Below are 19,783 nucleotides of genomic sequence, written 5' to 3'. Positions count from 1 at the left end.
GCCGCGCCGCGGCCCCTGATCCCGCTCCCCGCGCCTTGACGCGGCCGGCCTCCTCCGGGGAGCGGGGCCGCCTCCCGGAAAACCAGCCCCCGAGCCCGCTCTAACGACTCTTGCCTTACGCTTGCGCTGCAGAAGCGGCGGCACGGGCGGCGCGGCAGGCTCAGGCGGAGGACCTGGAGAAGGTGGATCTTGAGCAGGTGGAGAAGGTGCTGCCGCAGCTGGTGCGTAACTGCACTTGAACAGGATAAGGATGGGGGCGGGGCTGGAGCAGCGCAGTCCTTGTCCTTTGGGGAGATGGCTCAGGGCCCCAGCAGCTCTGCTGACCGGCTTGCTGCTCTCTCCTTACAGCTTCTCGATTTCTAGAGGCCTCATGAAGCACACGTGGCCCGCCAGCAGAAGACCCTGACCTGACTGAACATCAGACTCGCCCTCAGAGTCTAGCTCTAGGAAGAACAGTCTCAACTTTTTCTTTCTCTGCCATTTTGCTTCTGTTTCCTGTCTGCTTTACCAAGCATGACTAAGCCCTAGGCAACTATGCTGTCAGAGGCTATTTTTGAAAAGAGGCTGCCACACGTTTGTTTTGGTCGGCTAAGTGTGTAGCTAGTTTCCATCTTGCTGCCTTACTCCTTTAACAGTAGCCTGTACTTCACAGCACAGTAAGATGCTGTTGCTTTCCCAGCTAATGTGAGAAACAGGTGCCGCTTCAGAGATGCATGGAAAGACTTAATGGCTGGAAATGTCATCCAAACTTCAGTCTCTCATCGCCTCAGCGGGCAGCTGTGGCAGAAACTTTAGGTCCAGCTCCAAGCCTGTCTAATGAATAGGTTGTTAACAGGAGCTCAGTCACAGGCTCTTGCCAAAAGCAGGTAACTGATCTTTATTTTATAAATAAACAGTGTCTGTCCCTCACTACCTTCCAGTATTTCTCCAGGGCTGTGACATCAAAGAATGCTTGGAACCTTTTAACCATTTGATATTCTCCTCAGAAGCTGCTTCCCCTCTGCTATAAATTTGTTCTCACAAAGAAACATCAATAAATTAAAACAGAGTCTCCCTCGTGTAGGCTCTTTGCTGCAATTAATCATCGAAAGTCAAGTTGCTTCAAAGACTTGCGGAGTTTCCCCCTCACCCGCCCTCTTTGCTAAATCTTTGTAGGACGAAAGGAAAAAGGACAGAATAACAAACAGCATGTGTGAAAATCCCACATCATGGGACAGCCTGGCCCCTCAGCCAGCAGGGGGGCCGGGGAGGGGGGAAAGCTGTGAAATAAGAAACCTTACACATGTAGGCAGGACCCACACAACTGAACTGGCTTTGTTGGGGAAACATAGCCGGCTGCATGAAAAGCAGCTGACACCAGCGTGTCTTAAGGATTGCACACCCTCTGTTGTTGGCTATCTGTAGTCTTTATGGTTAGTAACAGCGAGCGATTTTTTTCCCCATTGACAGCTGTAGCAGGCAGAAGCTCAGTAGGTTACTGCACGCTTTCAGCCAAGAGCTATCAAGGTCATCACTCGGGATGCCAGCCACTTGGAAACTTCAGCTAAAACCACAATTTAATACACATTCTTTCTGATGACAGTACCAGCTTAAGCAGTGCCCCGTCCCTCTGCATTGCAGCCTCTTTGCCAAGACAACTGTTTGTGCAGCTGTACAACGAAACCAATGAAGGAACTGACCTAGTTCAGCCTTCAGCCCTGCAACCATATGGTAAAAAAAGGCAATAGCAAAAAAAAATATGTAAGTAATACTACCTCTGAATGCCCCAAAACCCCAGGGATGAGTTCAGCTACTATAGCAGAAGTGATATTGAAACAAATCCAGCTCATCAGGTATCTGCATGTATTGTTCCGTGGCAGGGTAGGAATCCTTGCAGCAACACCTTTAGTGAAGAGCCTGCAGTTTTAAATATTGGGGCATCTTGTCCCTCTTAAAGAATTCACTCCTACCTTCTTGCCTTTTCTAGATTTCAAATCCTCATCTCTCCCCCCATTGTGACTCCTACTGACACACAAATGTCTCAAAGCTGCTGTCCTAAAGAGACTTGAGTTCACTTCCCTGACATACCTGGTCCATACACAAGCATTCTTGACTGAAGAGGATCACCAATGTAAATGTTAGTAGTAAAGCAGTATTTTAATAGCAGCAGCTGCTAAAACTAACTCTTCTTTGCATAGGGAAAGGGGAATAAGACCTCTGGTCTAGCTGTTGGAAGTACCAATTTTTCATTCTCCTGAAAGAGAAGTAGATTAAATTGGGTTTGATGCATAGCTGAATTACACAAGGGACAAGCATGGGCAGAACTGACTGAGGTAATGAACACAGCAATATGAAGTCTCCTACTCCTCACCCCTGTACTTAACCCAAGAAACTGCCCCAGTAATAATGATGTTGCAGCTTGTGTCCCTAAACTTTTCATTCTGTTTTCCTATATCATCAGGTACTTGCAGGTGATAGTTATGGTGCCAGTTCTTTGTCAAAACTGGTGGAATCAAAATAGCTAAGCAAATCAGTACCATTTGATGTTGCCTGTGCTCTTCAAAAAAGACGACTAGCACATCTGAAAGCACACTACAACTTCCTACCAACCAGACTGCTTCTGTTTATTCTAACCCTGTGAATCAAAAACACCAGCACAGGTATATCATCACCTATCATTAGCTATGGTTATTAGTTGCCCCCAACATATCCTGCATAAATTCAGCAAAGCACCTCTAGCTACAGTCTACCTCTGACTTCTGTGAAATGAATAAGCCTGACATAGCACCTGAACCAAGATACAGACAGTTCTATGGAGTGTAGGCTCAGTCCACACTTAATCCACTAAAGTAATAGACTTTATTTTAGTATTTTTCATTTTGCTGTAGTATGTCTTTTATAGCCTGTCAAGCACCAGAAGGGCTTACTTTCCACAGTAAGGATTTAGAGCAGCAGCTGTACATAGTGCCCTTGCATTCCCCACTGCCAGCGGCCGCACACATTCCCTGTTTATGTTTGGGTGTCATGTAAGAAATCAATCAACATTTTTGCTAAAGCATTCTGCTCCCTCCACTTTTGAGTCTCCTTCTTCCTCTTCCACCTTTCTTTCATGCCTCCCCCTCCCTCTCAGTTTCTTCAAAGCATCTGGGAGCATTTGGAAGTAATTAGACCTGAAGGGAAATGTTGGCCAGGCTGGGAGACAATGACAAGTGCCAGGAACCCTGGGTGCCCTTTCTAGCCACTTTGAAGTTCATTCAGATGGTACAAAGCTCCGTTTTGCTTTGTTGAAAAAAAATGGGAGGAAGGGAATGAGGCATGACAGGCCCATTGAAAAGGGAGCAGGTTCCTGTGAACTGACAGAGAAACTGAGTACTGGGGGAAGAAACATATTATCAAAGAGACCGACAAAAAGGCCTCCTATGGCCACTCTGCTTTATTACATCTACTAATTGTGCAGATGCACACGTAGTTCAGGGAACAATTGTCTATACAGGGAAAATGGAAAACATGTTATTACCGTAACACGGAACCCCAGCTGTCCAATATGAATCACTGATCCATGGAGAAGACTTCAAATAGAATACAGCACCATGGCTACTGTGGCACTATAGAGTTCATCTCCAGTACAAGCACAATTCTAACCAACAACATTCATTCCCGTACAACTTCTGCAGGAGGCAAAGATCTGGACTAGTGCTTCCCTCTGTGCACTAACTGCACTGCAGAGAACGGCTACTCTGCTGTGGAAACATTCGGACCATAGCAGTCCACAGATCGAAGGTCACGTGAAGAGACCCCGTTACTGGATTTTTTTTTTTCCTCACTGTAACTGTAATTACTGATGTTAATTATACGTAGTGAAAATAAAACAGAGCTTGGGGCAGAAACAAACTCCACATGCATTCCATTAACAGATACCTGTGTTCTTTGTTAACAAGATTCTGGCAACTGAAAACAATACAAGTGCAGCAGACCAAGAGGTTCACAGGAAAAGCCTATTTGAACAGTTTTAAGTGACCTAAGTGCTTCCTCTTCACTCATTTTCCAGCCATCTATGCCCAGAATTATCAGCAGCACTAACCTCAGCCAGCAAGAAGCAGAGTGAAGTCTTGTTTGAGGCAGCATTTAACTATAGGTAAAACTGAATTGGATTGTATCGTGCTGCTAGAATTCAGGCAGCTAGACTCAAGTTATCTCTGAAGGTAGAACTGGAAAGATTTGAATTTAAAAATACGGATAGAAAAAAAGTCCTTCGCAGAAAGTATATAGGTATTATTTCCCCCTTACTATTCATATTATTTGCATGCAAGAAACCTTATGTTTAACCTCTAACCTTGCTTCTGTAGTCGCAAAGACCACAAACAGGGCTTTCACTCCTCCAAAAGGTGAAACTGGCATCTGAAATAGCCATTTTCTATTTATAACTAATGTTCATACAGATTAGATCTCTCCACGGCCACCAATAATTTCTTACACATTCTGAATAAGTTCATCAGGAAAGGGGCACAACTGACTGCTCACTGATCCAGCAGCCCAGAATGTTTCATCTCTTCCCACCTACAAAATAAACATAAGAGCATTACAACACTTGACCATGTAATTTTCACTGTATTGTTTCTCAATAACACAATCTGGTTACTTAGGGTTCTATACACTGCTGTGCTCAGGCAACAGCTGGGTAGCACGTAGGAGCACTTCTGAGGGAGATGGAATGGTGAATACATCATAACTTTTGGAGTGGGGAACTTCATCCTACATGTTATTAACATGCATGTTAGAGCATGTTATTAACCCTTCATACCAGCTGTTAATGGGTAACCTGCACAGGTAGGTGAGATGTTATTTTGTACTTTATCCAGATAATCTTTACTTGGGAAAGTAAGTTCCACTCTTAAGTGGAATGCTTCAAGCATACTGGAAACAGGCCACAGTAAAGATACTGTTTCCCACATGATCTGCATCAGTATCCCAGTACCAGTCTAAAACAGACCAGCCACAGCAGGGGAACACACCAACCCACTGTATGCAGCCTTCCAGCAATCATTTTGCACCTTATGCTATGCTTGCTGGAGCTGATGGCCCCACAGTATCTTCCAGAATCAAATACTAAAACTCTCATTCAGGAAGTTAACATTTAGCATTACTAGCCAGGGAATTCCATATAATTCTTCCCAGTTTTATTGCCATTAAGAGGGTTGATTTAATGTTTTTTTTGTTTTTTTTTTTTTTTTATCCCCCTCCTCGCCTCCTCTTGTCTTTGCCACTGCATCAAAAAGTGAATATTGCCAATTATTTAATTCAGGAATCCTTCTTCTAGTTACTTCATATTTTGTATAAATTCTCACATAAAACCATACATAAGCTATTAGTTCTGGGACTAAAAACAAGGTTGCAGTTTTCTGATCAGGATAAACCAAGAAAAAGATTCATAATGGAAACTTGGTTGCAATCTTAGCTACGGAAAACCACTACTGTTTTGCAGTGAAGATTAAGAACAGAAAGACCAACAAAAAAAAAAAAATCAAGAGAAAGGAAAGTACTAAAACAGACTATACCAGCAAAGGAAAAATAATGACACAGATTTACCAGATGACATGGGCCCTTGGTATATAGAATATCACGCCTATTAGTATTTGAACTACACTAGCACATTTAAGAATTCAACACATTAAGCCCAGAACATAGTTAAGAATGCTACAAACATATAGATTACACAGACTCAACAATGACCAGAGCCTGCATTCAGATACTTCTTCAGTGAAGGCTGAGGTTTTAGTCACAAACTGATTTGTGATTGACAAGCATTGAACCAAATGTCCTGCAGGCCTTATGCTGACATCTTCAAGAATATTCATATCATTATGCTGACATATTCAATATTCTTTGTCAACATCCAACATGTTTGGCACAGAGGAGCCTGCCTTTCTGAGGAGTTCAGAATAAGAACAGCTCTCTTTTGATTTCATGATACCTGGCAGCTTCAGCCATTTGGGTATTTTCCCAGGGGCCCTTCTCAACACCTGTGGAGCTTCACGCATGCTCACTGGTTCTGGCTGCTCATTGGTCTTTTTGTCATTTCCCACTTCTGGTTCAGATGGAGATGGAACTGTTGATTCTAAAGATGACGAAGCAGAAGGAACTAATGATTTGGACAAGCATCTGAGGAAGAAAATAAGCAAGTAGAATTAAGCTTCATTTTTTTATAATAGCTCCTTGTACCACCACCACCTTTAAACTTTTAAAGTCAGATTGAAAAGGCTGCTCTTCCATTATAAAAGCCCTAGGATTTACTTGATTTAGTCACTGAAATCCTACTTTGCAAAGAAGGACTCACAAAGCTATGAAGTCCAGTATAACAGTATGACTGTTTCAGGAGAAACTGAAGTCCTAGTATCTTCAGAGCACATTTCTTTGTAGTAATGCTTCCCATCCCTGAAATACCCATTTGCAACTCTATTCAGTCCCAACATACCTGGCTACTAATAAATCAGCTGCAGAAGGAGAAACTGCAGAGCTCAGCAGGTCTGATTTCAGGTAACAATCTGTTTAAAAATGAAACCCAAACACTTGTTTGGTAACATAAAGACATCCATCACCACAGAAGCACATAGCTCTTGGCTCAGCAAATACCGGCTGTATACTATAGTAAATCTCCATCACCTTCCCCCAACTGACACAGGACACTTTTAAACTATGACAGTTTCTTTCACAACTCAAGGTGCCCGCTTTCATCATTCAAACTTCAAGATCTTGACATTTTCTTTCAGTGCTCACTGCATCTCAAACTTTTCTGTGAAGCCAGAGCATCTGGCTTTAATCTCTGGGAGAAACAGATACTCTAAGCATAAACCAGAGGTCTCAAAGAATCAAAGATTCAGATCTGTCCAGCCAGTCCACTACAATAGGAGGTCTGTAAAGTGTTTCATAGTCATTTGTCTAGTTAACATTTTGAACAAAGGAATTTCCTTCTACAGAGTCGTTCTTCTATCATTCTTGTCCCCATAGTAGACAATGCCTACTCCATAGTCCAACAAAACTCATAAGAAAGGTACTATGTTTACAGTTGTTCTCAAGCTAACTGACCAAGCTAGCTCTGAAGAGCTTCAGCCATTCAGAATGGGAACATTTACCAGCACTCTAGAGGACTGCATTATCTTTTGCTGAAAGAACTCTGAACATAAGGATGTAATTCTTCTGGGTCTACTATAGGAGCTATAGAATCAGCTCAAGAAGAGAGGAAATTCACTCACCCCTGTACTCCTCAGATCCAAAATGAATGACAGCAGTTGGAAAGAGTTTAGCCTGCAGCAAAAGGGGGAAAAGAAGAGATCACTGATTGTAGATGCTTTCACAGTTCACTGTGAACATAGAGGCAGGTTAGACAGCTACAGACAAATTCACAGAGTTCAAGCTGAGGTCTTCAAACCATCAATAACTCAGAAAAGGCTAAACTTGTGTAGAGTCCAGGGCACTTAGAGTAAGACATGAAGCAAAATTCTATGATGTCTTCTACTACACACAGATGGTGAGACTTGTACAGCAACTGCTCATTGCGCTGATGACCTGCCATTTGTTTCCCTCTGTCCCTGTATCTCAGGCCACTGTACTTCACCCACATTCTCCACTGCTGAGGAGATAACATGAGTGATTAAGAATTTCTGAGACCTGAGTGGCTGACAGTAAGAGAAGGAAAATCCAGCTATGCCCTCAGAAATCTATTCTATATTATTCTATTACATTTATACCCTATCTCTAGTTGGAATTTGTCTAATTTCAACAGCTTTCCAGAATGCAGTCTATCCTTTTATAAATCCAGACTGAATTCCTAGTTCCTACTTGTCAGAATAATTGCCATATTCAAACTTTTCATTCATTTAGCTCATTACGTGACCCTTTTTCATGTCTGCATTTATCAGTCTGATGTTCTTTATTTCATCTGTAAATGTTACTAATGATTATTATTTATTTATAGATCTACCTGCAAACCAGATGAAAATAATGAACAGAGTGTGGCCAGAACTAATTCCAGCAAAACACCAGCATAAGTGATCTATGTTGTTCAACAATTCCTCTTGACTATTATTTGATATGTCAGTCAGCCAAATCATAATTCATTTACTGTGTGCTTTAATTACACTGCGTGGCACACCTTAAAAAAAAAAAAAAACCAACCACATATAGGTCATGAAGCACTAAATCAAGTGAAAGTAAGTTAAAGTATGTAAATTTATTGAGTCTGTGATATTGTAAGTACTGTCTCCATACAGAAAGACCTATGACAAAAAGATAGTGCCACAGTGCCCTGGCTTACCACATCAGTGGAAAGGTGGGAGACACTGCCTGTCTCACTGGGAATGGCCCCAGAAAGGTATGCAACACATTACTTTGAATCTTATCTTTTCGCCTACTTCTTCACTACTCCACAACAACTAGCAATTTCTGGACAAACACGTACATGAAAACCACATTAAACAGAGTTCCCATTAGCTCATCATCTAAGAGAACAAACTCTTCCTTCTCCAACCCAGAAGTGCAATAAAGTCAGAGTCAGCTTTTGCCACTCTACCATTAACTACCACTCCACAGAGAAGAGACGCTCTCTGCAGGGGAAAAAACAAACAAAAAACCACCAAACACCCAAACAAACAGAAAAGTGGAAACATCTACAATTCTAGTCAGCAGGCCTGGTTCCTAATTTAACCTGTCTGTAAATTTACCACACTACAGCACTGCTTTATACTTCAGTTTTCCCCATTTTAAGGTGTATACCCATCACACAGGAAGAATGAGATGGCAACTGTTGTCTCTCAAGTTACTCAAAGGTAATGCACCTGATAGCATCTGGCTTGTTACAGTTCACTTGTTTTTCTCTAATTTTAAATAGCAACAATCAAAAATGAACAACTTCTGACAACTTATGTTGACAATGGCCATTCTCACCATCTTCTCCTTTCGTTGCTTTATACTCAGTCTCTTATGTCATGGCTAAATAGCTTTATTCAACTACCTCTGCATAAACATATACTGAATGAAATTCAGTACAAAACATGAATTGTGTTCAACATAGTAACACATTAAGTTACATTGTACTGTTGAGAAGTAATTTGTCAGTAGCTGAAATGATGACCTACTGAACTAGTAATCATAAACATAAAAGCAATTATTTTTAACTAGTCTAGGTAATATACAGGATCACATTCAAGCCAGTAAGAAACAGTGATCATAGTGTAATAAAATTCAACACCATCAGAAATGAGAATGTATGAACAATTAACGCAAACACTATTTTAGAAAGAGAGAGTTAACAAAATTAGGCATGCTGACTAAAGACCTGGAAGTCACAGGAAATGAAAGCAAAAACCTTAGCAATTAAATCCTTAGCTATTGAATAAACATCACTTGGAAAAATGGGAGTCTTAGAAATGATGTGCAGCCCTACCTAAAAAAAGCAAGCAGGGAAGCAAGCATTAAAGCAAACTAGGAAATATTGTCATTTACCCGTAATTAAAAAAACAACAAAGATCTTTCAACTCTGGTAGCTAATACTTCTGAGGTCAATAATAAGGAGTGAAGCAGCAGAATGGGTATAGGGAAGGAAATTTGGAGAGCAAAGATACAATTCAAGGATTAAAACAAAAAAACGTTACAATAAGAAGTTCAGATAAAGGAAGTCCCTAAAATAATTAGTTGGGCCACCAATTATAAATATTAAGGAATCCAATTAAAGAAGAGAATTTCAATTACTTCTTTGGATCAGTTTCATCATCAGGGAGACTTGGAGAAGAGCAACTTTGTTCTCGATCTGTTACAAACTACAAGATGGGTAAGACTGAGGAGCTAAAAGGGCAGAAATATCCTGCAATGTCATTGCCACCACAGAATCACTGAACAGTTGAGGCTGGAAAGAGCATCTGAAGATTGTCTGGTCCAAATCCCCCTGCTCTGAGCAGGGTCAGCTAGAGCAGGTTTCTCAGGACCATGAAGCCCACTTGGGTTCTGAATATCAACAAGGAGAGAGACTCACAACCTGCTCAGGCAACCTGTTCCAGTGTTAGGCCACCCTTTCAGTGGTTTTGGTTTTAGTTTGTTTTCCTTCTATTTCAATGGAAGTTCCTCTAATTCATGTCCATTTCCTCTTGTCCTTTTATTGGGCACCACTGAGAAAACTCTGGCCCATCTTCCTTGCTGCTTCCCATCACATTTATTATACACATTGACAAGACCCTCCCAGAGCCTTCTCTTTTTCAGGCTTAACAACCCCAACTGTCTCTGCCTCTCCCCATATGTCAGATGCATCAGTCCCTTAATTATTTTTTGGTCCTTCATTGGGCACCAGAGAAACTAGAACTGGACTCACAGTCCCACTGGTTCAACAGAGGAATCACAAAAGCAACTGGAGGTAAGTGAGGAAGGTACCCACCTATGAAGCTTGCTCTGCCACTTATAGTGATTATAGTGTGACATCACACCCTCAAAGAAACTGAAGCAGTAGAAAAACTGGTGCTGGAACTAAATGGTATATTAACAAGCACTACATCACCATGTCCAGATGGTACATCCAAGTGTTCTCAAGGGACTGCAGAGTAACAGATTTAAAATTATGAAGCTTCACACTAAAAACAGACAATGCTGCAAGCACAGGCTTGTATTTTTTAAAGGGTTTGAAGGTGATATGTGGAAGATTAATATGATATGGTGTAACCAGCTGTACCAGTAAGGATTCTGAAAGAAAAATATCACACTTATTACCAGAATTAACACATCAGTATAATACTACATAAAGAAAAACCAGCTGAAACAATTATTTTAAGCTTTCGGAAGGCCTTATATATAAGGTCTAGAGACAGGTAAAGAAACCAAATCATCATAGTGTAAAAGAGGTAAATACTGTCATAGCCAGAAACTGTACAGAAAATGTTGATTAATGGTCTACATTTACTCTGGCAAAACAGTAACACTAAATTTCTCACCTTGATCCGATAAATGAATAAATAAAAGCAAGCAACTGCCCCTCTTCATATCATTAACACATACTTAGGAACCGTGCAGGGCAGGCTGCCTGCTCTGGAGTTTTCTTGAACTTCTGTTGCCACCATCAGCACAGTCAGGATACTGGAATGACAGTCCTTGGACCTGATCCAGCACAGCAATTACCAGAACTCAAAGGAACCCTGATCTTCATGGAGGAGTCTGTGTATTGCTACCTAATACAGAGACTAATAAAACTGCATTAACTGGAGGCAAAATGAAACAGTTTCACCTATCTTCCCGACTACAAACTTCAAATGAGTATGTGGTATTACAAATTTTTTTATATTAATCCAAAGGCTGTAGGAGACTTTCACATACAGTATGGCCTACATCATGTTAGGCTGAAGCAGGAGACATTCATCAGTCTACTCCAAGTCTCAGATCCTGCTAAAGTAGCCAGCCATCTTCACATCCTTGAACTGACATTTTAGCAGAAATCATTATTTATTAGGTCTTTTAACATTTCATTCCTCAATCAGCAGGGCCTAAGGTTGCCTGCTCCAGTCACAAAGACAGCTCTCCATAAACTTTTTTAATTAAAAAGTACCAGACACGGTTTAGAAACCCCAGAGAAAACTCCTGCAAGAGCTTTGATGTTTCCGCTGCATTCGTCTGAAGGGATCCCTCTATTTAGGAAATGGGTGCCTTAGAAAGGTCCCCCCTGCCCCCCCAACACACATACACTCAAGCCCTTTTACACACAACATCCTTTTCATGCCAGCTGCAAGTTGGAAAATGAGGTTTTTGTAGCGTGTTAGTGTTGGAATTTTTTAATAACCTCCTCTCTCTTTTTTTCCCCTCTCGACCAATTATCTTGGTAAATAATTAACATTCTGAAGGAGATAAGTAAGCACAGCATCTCAGAGCTCAAAGCCCTTTAGTTCAAAGCCCTGCCCTTTTCTCTTCGTTTCCCTGCTGCCGCCACCGAAACTTCCTTGTCAATCAAGCTCTGGGCACACACATCAAAGCTTCATGTGGGAATGGCCCCAAGGGGTCAGAGAAAATTCATGGCAGGGCCTGCATGAGGCACAAAGAGAAAAAGAGAGTGAGAAAGACAGACGAAGAGCTAGACAGACACACTCAACCACACAAACACACAGACAGAATGTGCCCCAATATAAACCTCTACCCTATTTACTCACAGGTTGACAAATAACCATAGTTCTAAGTTTCAGGATCCACGTCCACAACCATTTCCCACTGCTGGCAAAACATCAGTCCAAATGTTTCAGATCAAAATGTTTTAATTGAAAGAAACTTAAAGGAACTAGACAGCAGCTCACAAGTATACAGAATGCAACCTCCTTCCCATGGCTTATTTCCCTGCATGCCTATCCTTTCCTAGGGGTCAGCCAACACAGAGTCCCCTCTTGCCAAATTTATATCCAATAAGTTCTTTTTCTTCAATTCAAGTAAGACTACTGGCTCATTCATACCACCCTTTGTCTTGCTTCCTTTGTGCAGAACTCTCAGGTACCATCCCAGTTTCAGTACTTACTGAGGGTTCAGTACAGAAGGCAGCTAGCTACATCTCGCTGATCACCCCAGGAATTCTCCTGCCAGTCACTGGCAGGACATAATGCTGTCTGAGATTTTTTTTTTGTAACACAAAAGTATTTAAATCAGCACCAATTTCAAATTAAAAAAAAAAAAAAAAAAAAAAAGCCAGTGGAATGATCCCACTGGCCAAAGAATGTCTTGGCATAAAGATGAGAAGGCTTTAGTAGCTGCAGTCCAGGAAAACATACAAACACAAAGTTGGAGCCTTTAGTGTTCCCTAACACTGCTAAGAATGCAAGGATCAAATACTGGACAGACCATTACCTGAAAACTATATTCTCAAGTCAGATGGTATTTCCTCGTTTGCAGTTGTTCTAATGCATATATCAATGTCTCTAGAAGAACTCTGCAGTTCTTAACCTCACTGCATAGGATTCTTATACGAATATCTGTGAATCGGATTTAGAAACCTCTTAGAGTCACACTGAGCCTGTCAGATTGACCGGAAGAATCATAGGCTGTTTGAAACAAATATTAAAAAAGCTCCATTCGGTTATATGTGAAGAATTACTACAATATGAATGCGTCAACAGCTAGTTACTATACTCAAATATCCAGCAGTTCACTTCCTTGCTGCTTTGATTTCCAGCCAAAGATACAAAACCATTCTGACTGGGAAAATAGATACTATTAATCTATCAAATTATAATGTTCAAATCACACTGTGCAAGGCATATTTACAACATACAGTTAGATTATTATTTTTATTGCACCAGCACCTAGAGATCCAATTGAAAATGGTGTCCTGTTGTACAGTTATATATGTGTAATAAGCAGCAACATGCAATATAAATAAAAATGTAAGAAAGTATGAGATTTCGGGTTTGGGGTTTTTTTGGTTTTGGGTTTTTTTTGTACAAATGAAAAACTGAGACCTAAAGAGATTAAATAACTTATTCAAGGTCACACAGGATGGCAGTAGCAGAAATGAGAACTACGTATATAAGTCTCCAGAGTCCCATCCAAGGCCTTAATCACAGGACAGCTTTCTTCTGAAGGAATCAGAAAGTCACCGACGAGGCAAGAAGTGGAGGAAGCCAATGTTCTGCTTACTGTCCCGCACCCCCTTAAGGATATCATTCCAAATGTCCAACTCCTCAGATTTTAAAAAGATCTAAATAGCACAGCTTCATCAATTTACTGTTAGAGTTGCAGAAGTTTAAATGAACGCTTTCCATTTCTGAAATCTGAAGACCAGCCGGTTACTCACAAAGCCACATTTAGTCTGAAACCATGTAGCTAAGTAACTCAAAGTTTTATTTCAGACAGGCAGAGTGCAGTTTCTCAGACACCATAGTGGTGAGCGTGGTTTATGACAGCAGAGCATCCTGGCTGTGGAGTGGTATACTGGGGCTACTGCATCTCGCATTCCATGATAAAAATATCTACACTAGAACAACATTCCCCTGTGAATCCAGCTGCGACACACAAGAGAAACATTTCTGCTTTGTTCTACTGCATGTTTTAGTAACTTGTTCTCTAGAGCACAGAAAACATTTCAGGCAGGACCCTCCCCAAATAACATCTCAATACTTACTCCTTCACTAGGTATCTCCAGACACACGCATTCAAAAAATCCTAGAACAGAGTATTGCAAAATAATATACATTATTACCATGCAGTTATTCGGTTCACTGACAGAGTGATGCTTTCAGACCAGGCAGAGACTGCTGTCTAAGGGGAACTTGCAGCTGCCAGAATGACAAGCATTCTTTCCGTTACATGATCTGAAAAGATTAGAGTGCCACAGGTCTGCTGTTAGTTTGATGTTAAAAGATGAATAAGAAAATAAGCACTTCAAAGGAACACGCGCATGGAAGGAGAAACCCAAGCTACCAACATGAAATACTGCATAGTACACACACCCCAAACACATAAACTAGCTCTTGGAAAATTCAACCGGAAAGCCGGTGGATCAAAAGCTTCTCCAGCAAGACTGCAAAGCATCGCTGAAACAGAAATAAACACTACAGACATGGTGAAAGGGGCAAACTAAGTGGTTCGTGTTTATAACCTGAGAACAAAGCTGCTCAATGTGGACTGCAACTGCCAAAGAAGATGAATATTCTGCAGCCAATACAGAGGAGGTCTGATCCAGCTAGAGCTGGGGACCTTTAAAATTCATAAGGCAAAAGATAAGATTTGAAAGCACTATTTTGAGAAGGTTACTTAAGGAATCCACGTATAAAGAGCATTCATGGAGCCCTTGAGCTGAGATCAGAAAGATCTGGCCTCTGAAACTGACAGAGGAAGAGAGAACATTTTGGGCAGAATTTCCACTCTAAACTCAGCCATACAAGGAAGGCCCTCATCCGGACTGAAGTGCCTAGCCTTGCTCAAAGTCAGCATAAGAAGCAAGTACAGACAGATGGTTAACACACCTCACAAGACAAACAGGAGGTAAGACTGCTACCAAAATCTAGTCAGATGAGAAAATCCTGAACCGTAAGTAAAGGGCTAAGACTTCATATAAGAAGGTGAATGCCATCCTCTGGGCTGGATGAATTTCACTATTAATTGCAAATTTCTTTGCTAGCGAGTGGAATAACCGCAAGGTCTGCCACTGGAAATACTTCCGACAGAATGACTCGGATGAAGTAATTTTTTCTGAAATTGCATTTAGACTCTTGCCAAAAGCAGAGAAGGCTTCACACTGCTCAATTCGTAGTCGGCTTCACTGAACAAGCATGCCAGATGTACGGCCCAAACTGGCATTAACAAATAGGATATGGAAATAGAACCAAAGGCAAAGAAAGGAACAAACAGCTCCTCTGGATTTCTGCCCCACAGTACACGCCAGAGGAAACACTCAGTGCACTCTAAGATCTGATTAGAAGATCTAAATATTTATGTGGAAGCCTGTGGATTCTTTTAACTCCTCTGAAGACAGATGGCCCTCTGCTGCCTTGACTTTTCCAATGGCTGGTATTCTTACCTTCTGCTAATTGTTTCCTAGTATCAACTCAGCAATCAATGATTTTTTTCCACTAACGCACCCCAGATATGCACTACATAAATGCCTGTTTCTGGGAGGAGAAAGAAGCTAAGAATCAACTCTGAAAAGCTCAGCTAGCCTAGAAAAATACAAACAAGCAACTAGAACTGTAAGGAACCCAAAGCCAAGTGCTACAACAGGGAAGCCTGCAGTTGATCAGTTCTGGAGAGCAGAACATTATAAAACACTTCAAGGGACATGAGGATAAGGCAGCCAGCAAAAACAGCAATAACAAAAAATCAAAGCAATGCCTTGAAGTCTTTATGGGTTCCAAAAACTCCACGTTGCTGCCAATCTGTGTGCTCACTATACTGTAAATACACACATATTTTAGGAGAATTCACTTCAGACAGTTCTTTCAGCCCAATTATCTTGGCAAACAAGTTGACAATATTTGTCTTTTTTCCTGGTTTTGCTTGCAGCGTAAAGATTCTCCCTTCATTGTAAGTGATCAAATTTAGAATGTGGTTCCAATCTTATCAGCTTGAATGGAGTGAGAGGGTGGAAAGAGAGCAGAAGTGTTGATAATATGGTACTCCACCATCTGCAGGGACTCCTGTTATTGGCTTCAGCACAAACTTCAGTCATTTATAAATATTTGAATGCTCATATGTGCTCACTTTACTGTCTCAGACACCATGCACTTTTTTCTTACAGACAGCACCAAGGCAGTCAGTCTATAGAGCAGAGGATAGCCTACTACTGCTAACTCAAGACCTGGGAAAGCTAGTGCAAGTCTGTGAATTGTGTCTGACATTGGACAAGCAATTCCAAACAACCAGCTCCCAGTCATATCACAGAAGAAGCAACTCTACCCTCTACCCTAGCAGAGGGTGGGCTTGTGATACCATCAGAAATCATGCAGTCTCCATGACAAGAAGTTCCTAAAACATCTAGGCTGGCAGTAGTCAATGTCCAGAACACTCTGTGCTGGAGCTCAAGCAGGCTCTGCCTCCAACAGTCTCAGCAAAGACCATAAGTTTCTAGAAAATCCTTTTGAAGTTCATCAAGAGAATTCCCATATCCTTGGAGGATGCTGCTAGAATTCCCTATGTACCAAGGCATTTCTCAAAGAAGAGGAGAAAACAGAAGGCAATTAAATAGCCTATGACTAAACTGAAGGGAATAAATAATTGGATGCTTCTCTGCCACAGTCCTGCTTAAAAGTAATAATAACAGTCCACTTACATTTAGACATGACAGCATCATACATTTTGAGAAGACACGAGGCAACCTAGAAAACCAACAATGGACTGTGCAGAAGCCATAAGCCAGCCTCTATTCCTTTACTCTTTGGTTTTCTTAACTATTTCTCATTTTCTGTTTCTCAAGAGTTTAAGCACCATACTTAGGGAACAAGAATCTAAGAAGTTCCTGAGAGCAAAAGGAGAATAAACTACATTAAAAAAAATGGCAAAGCACATATGGAACAGTAATTAGACAAAATCTCGTCTGAAAGTTAGGATTCTAAGGCTTATACGATTTCAATTACAGCTCACAGTTATCACTGAGATACTTAGATTTCAGTGCAAACTTCCTTACAATTGCCTTTGCTTCCTCTGAAAGTCACTTCATTCCTGAATAATGAATATACACTCCAGCAGTATTCTACAAAGCACCTACAGTCTACCTCTATTTTGGCGTGTTATCTTCTGCTCAGGTAAGACGCGTATGAAAAAGTGAACAGCCTGACAACATGGACATTAAATGTTGAAGAAATCCAGAATAGCTAGATACAACACAGTAGTACCTGTTTTGAATAGAAACATAGGTTTCTAGTCATCTAAGAAATGTCCCATTAAAATCAAATGTCAGGTTATGTGCAGGCATCTTTGCAAGGGAATCACATCAGGTGCAAAGCATTCCAGGAGGCTATTGCTAACACTACGGACACACAGCACCTGGAGCAAAAGCTGTGAATTTTGGCAGTTACATGCTAAAACCAGACAAACTTAAAGAGCTCTACTACTGATAAAGACAACCTCCCTCCTCAACCTTTCACACATGCTCCAAAAAAAATACCTCAAGAAAGCTTGGGAAATAAGCTGTTCCATTACTTTACCTGTGCTTTCTTTTCCCTACAATGTCTGGAAGAACCATACACTCCACAGCACTTCATTCACATTTGCATCCTATGTATCAAAACACAGCATTATTCCAGAACAAGCTCTCACACTACAGAGATGCTGGGTGCTGTAAGGTCACCTGAGCATAAAAGCTCCTCTTCCTCCAGCCTGAAAGCCACACATTTTACAAAATACCTTAACCTTATGCCTTCTATCTTTACAGAGCAGCTCGGTCTTTCCATCTCTTTCCTTCCAGATAATGGAAACAGAAGGGGAGCTCTGACTAAAGTACAAAAGGTTTCCCTTCTACACACCACATGATGTCTGAAAGGGGCAAAGCCTTCACCTAACCCACCCATACAGAGCCTAACCCCATCCAGTGCAGGACCAGGCACTGCAGCCTGCTCTGCACCCCTCAGCCCTGCAGAGAGCGTCGATACCAACCCACACAAACTTCTTCCCAGACTGAAGATTTCATAGTTTGGAAGGCAATACTAGAGAGCAAGTGAAAAGCAGCGAGCAAGTCCTGTCCCCAGTGCTGCCCCACCTGGCCCAATACCAGAAATATCACCTCTCTTGCTCCTGGTCTGGGCCAGTGTCATTTTTACCAAGAGCACTGAGGCTCAGGCAAAGCAGCCCAATTAGTAACAGCCGCCTATAAAAAGGGCATCCAACAATAACACAGTTGCCAGGGATACGAAAGCCAGAGCAACTTCCGCACCCATTTCTTCCCAGAGAAGAAAGCTCCCTTCAGCCCCTGCCAAGCACTCAGATCTGCAGCAGAAGAAGGGAAAGCCTATCCAAGCAGAAGACATTACAGCACGGGGCCTTCACTGACTCAAGGGAAAGTTAAAGATGAAAAAGGATTTACACCGGTAATGCGGAGCAAAGCTTCACCCAGAATCAGCTGACCTAAACTGGGATGAAGCACCATCCTAGTAAGTTAGAGCACTGTGGTCTCTGACAACCAGTACGGGTAACCAGAATGGCATGACAAGTTCTCGGCAGGAACTGTTTTTTTCCTGTTTGATGCTTCATCCAAATAAAATGTTTATAAACACACAGAATCATTCCTGCCATAACAGACCATGACCTGAAAGGGCTGAAGGGCCTCAGGCAAGGGACACGGGCTACATGGTCACTGGCATGAAATACAGCTCTTTGAATCTCTAAGCCCATTTTACATAATGGCCATTTTACACCCAGCTTTATCAAACAACTTCAGGGCTTTAATGCACATATTTGTGTGCCCTTCCCTCAGCACACATTCCTGGCAGCACAGAAGCCATTGCCCCAAAATCTAAAACTCTAAACAGACAGTGGAACCCAACCCCACCCAGGCACACATTTCTTTCTGCTCCCTTCACCCCATTTTATCCTTCCAAGTTGCCTCAGCCCCTTGCAGCCTTCTCCCTTCTCACACCTCACCCTGAACGTACAGGTATTTCTTTGCTCCTCAAACAAATCAATTCCCCTGCTCTTTCTTGCCAATCTAGCGACACGTCTTCCCCATTGCTAAACAGCTACTTTGCTTACCTCATTAGAGCAGTGTTGCTAGCCTCAAGCATTTGGGTCAAATCATGCACTCATTTCCAATGCCCTAGGGCCCTGCAGTCAAGGCTAAAGCCTCCCTGAATAATTTTATTTAAATTTTTTTTTTTTTTTCTTTTTTAATAAGAAAAACAACTTGATTACAAAAATGCTCTGGTCTGCTCCTTTCACCATCAACTCATTTTTGCAAGTCAGCTGTAACGAACTGGATGGGCTTTCCTAATTCTGGGGATAACCTTTTGAAAACAATAGCATTTTGAAATGTCACACTGAACGTGCATGGTGAAAAAATATAGAGTGTTAAATACCTATAACTGCATACACATTTCCAACCATCTGAGGTTCTGCACCACATGGGCTATGGGGACAAGGTACACTACAAGTATAAACTTTGCCAAGTTTGTATACTGAACTGCAGGAGAAAAAATACAAAACTCAAAAGTGAGTTCTTTAAACTCACCATGAACTTTAGCAAGGTCGCCTGCAGAGAAAGTTTGCTTGGGTCCATTGGCATAACTGCATCAGCAAACTCTTGTAGGGTGTGAGCGACATATGTGAGTAAAACCTTTACTTTCATGATGTTGCAGACACACATTCCCTT

General features: G+C 41.5%; 2 protein-coding genes across 4 annotated transcripts in view; one reads left to right on the top strand and one right to left on the bottom strand.

Annotated features, from left to right (window-relative positions):
* STRA13 (stimulated by retinoic acid 13) overlaps positions 1-1,737 on the top strand; it is a 2,124-nt gene extending 387 nt beyond the window's left edge. The window contains exons 4-5 of the mRNA XM_010568110.1: positions 133-221; positions 349-1,737. Of these exons, the coding sequence (XP_010566412.1) occupies positions 133-221; positions 349-363 (104 nt within the window). The 3' untranslated portion in view covers positions 364-1,737. The remainder of the gene's footprint in view (positions 1-132; positions 222-348) is intronic.
* An 83-nt stretch (positions 1,738-1,820) lies between these two features.
* ASPSCR1 (alveolar soft part sarcoma chromosome region, candidate 1) overlaps positions 1,821-19,783 on the bottom strand; it is a 51,148-nt gene continuing 33,185 nt past the window's right edge. For 2 of the 3 annotated variants that reach the window (XM_010568108.1, XM_010568109.1), the window contains 4 exons: positions 7,230-7,281; positions 6,452-6,521; positions 5,951-6,138; positions 1,821-4,536 (listed from right to left, as the gene is read on the bottom strand). In XM_010568108.1, the coding sequence (XP_010566410.1) occupies positions 4,523-4,536; positions 5,951-6,138; positions 6,452-6,521; positions 7,230-7,281 (324 nt within the window). In that variant the 3' untranslated portion in view covers positions 1,821-4,522. Of the gene's footprint in view, positions 4,537-5,950; positions 6,139-6,451; positions 6,522-7,229; positions 7,282-10,399; positions 10,556-19,783 lie in introns of those variants that run through there. The other variant, XR_774382.1, reaches the window with a different exon arrangement.

Source organism: Haliaeetus leucocephalus, unplaced genomic scaffold, assembly GCF_000737465.1.
Source record: "Haliaeetus leucocephalus isolate CR32 unplaced genomic scaffold, Haliaeetus_leucocephalus-4.0 Scaffold238, whole genome shotgun sequence".
Classification (NCBI taxonomy): domain Eukaryota; kingdom Metazoa; phylum Chordata; class Aves; order Accipitriformes; family Accipitridae; genus Haliaeetus; species Haliaeetus leucocephalus.
This window is presented reverse-complemented; position numbering and strand designations above follow the sequence as displayed.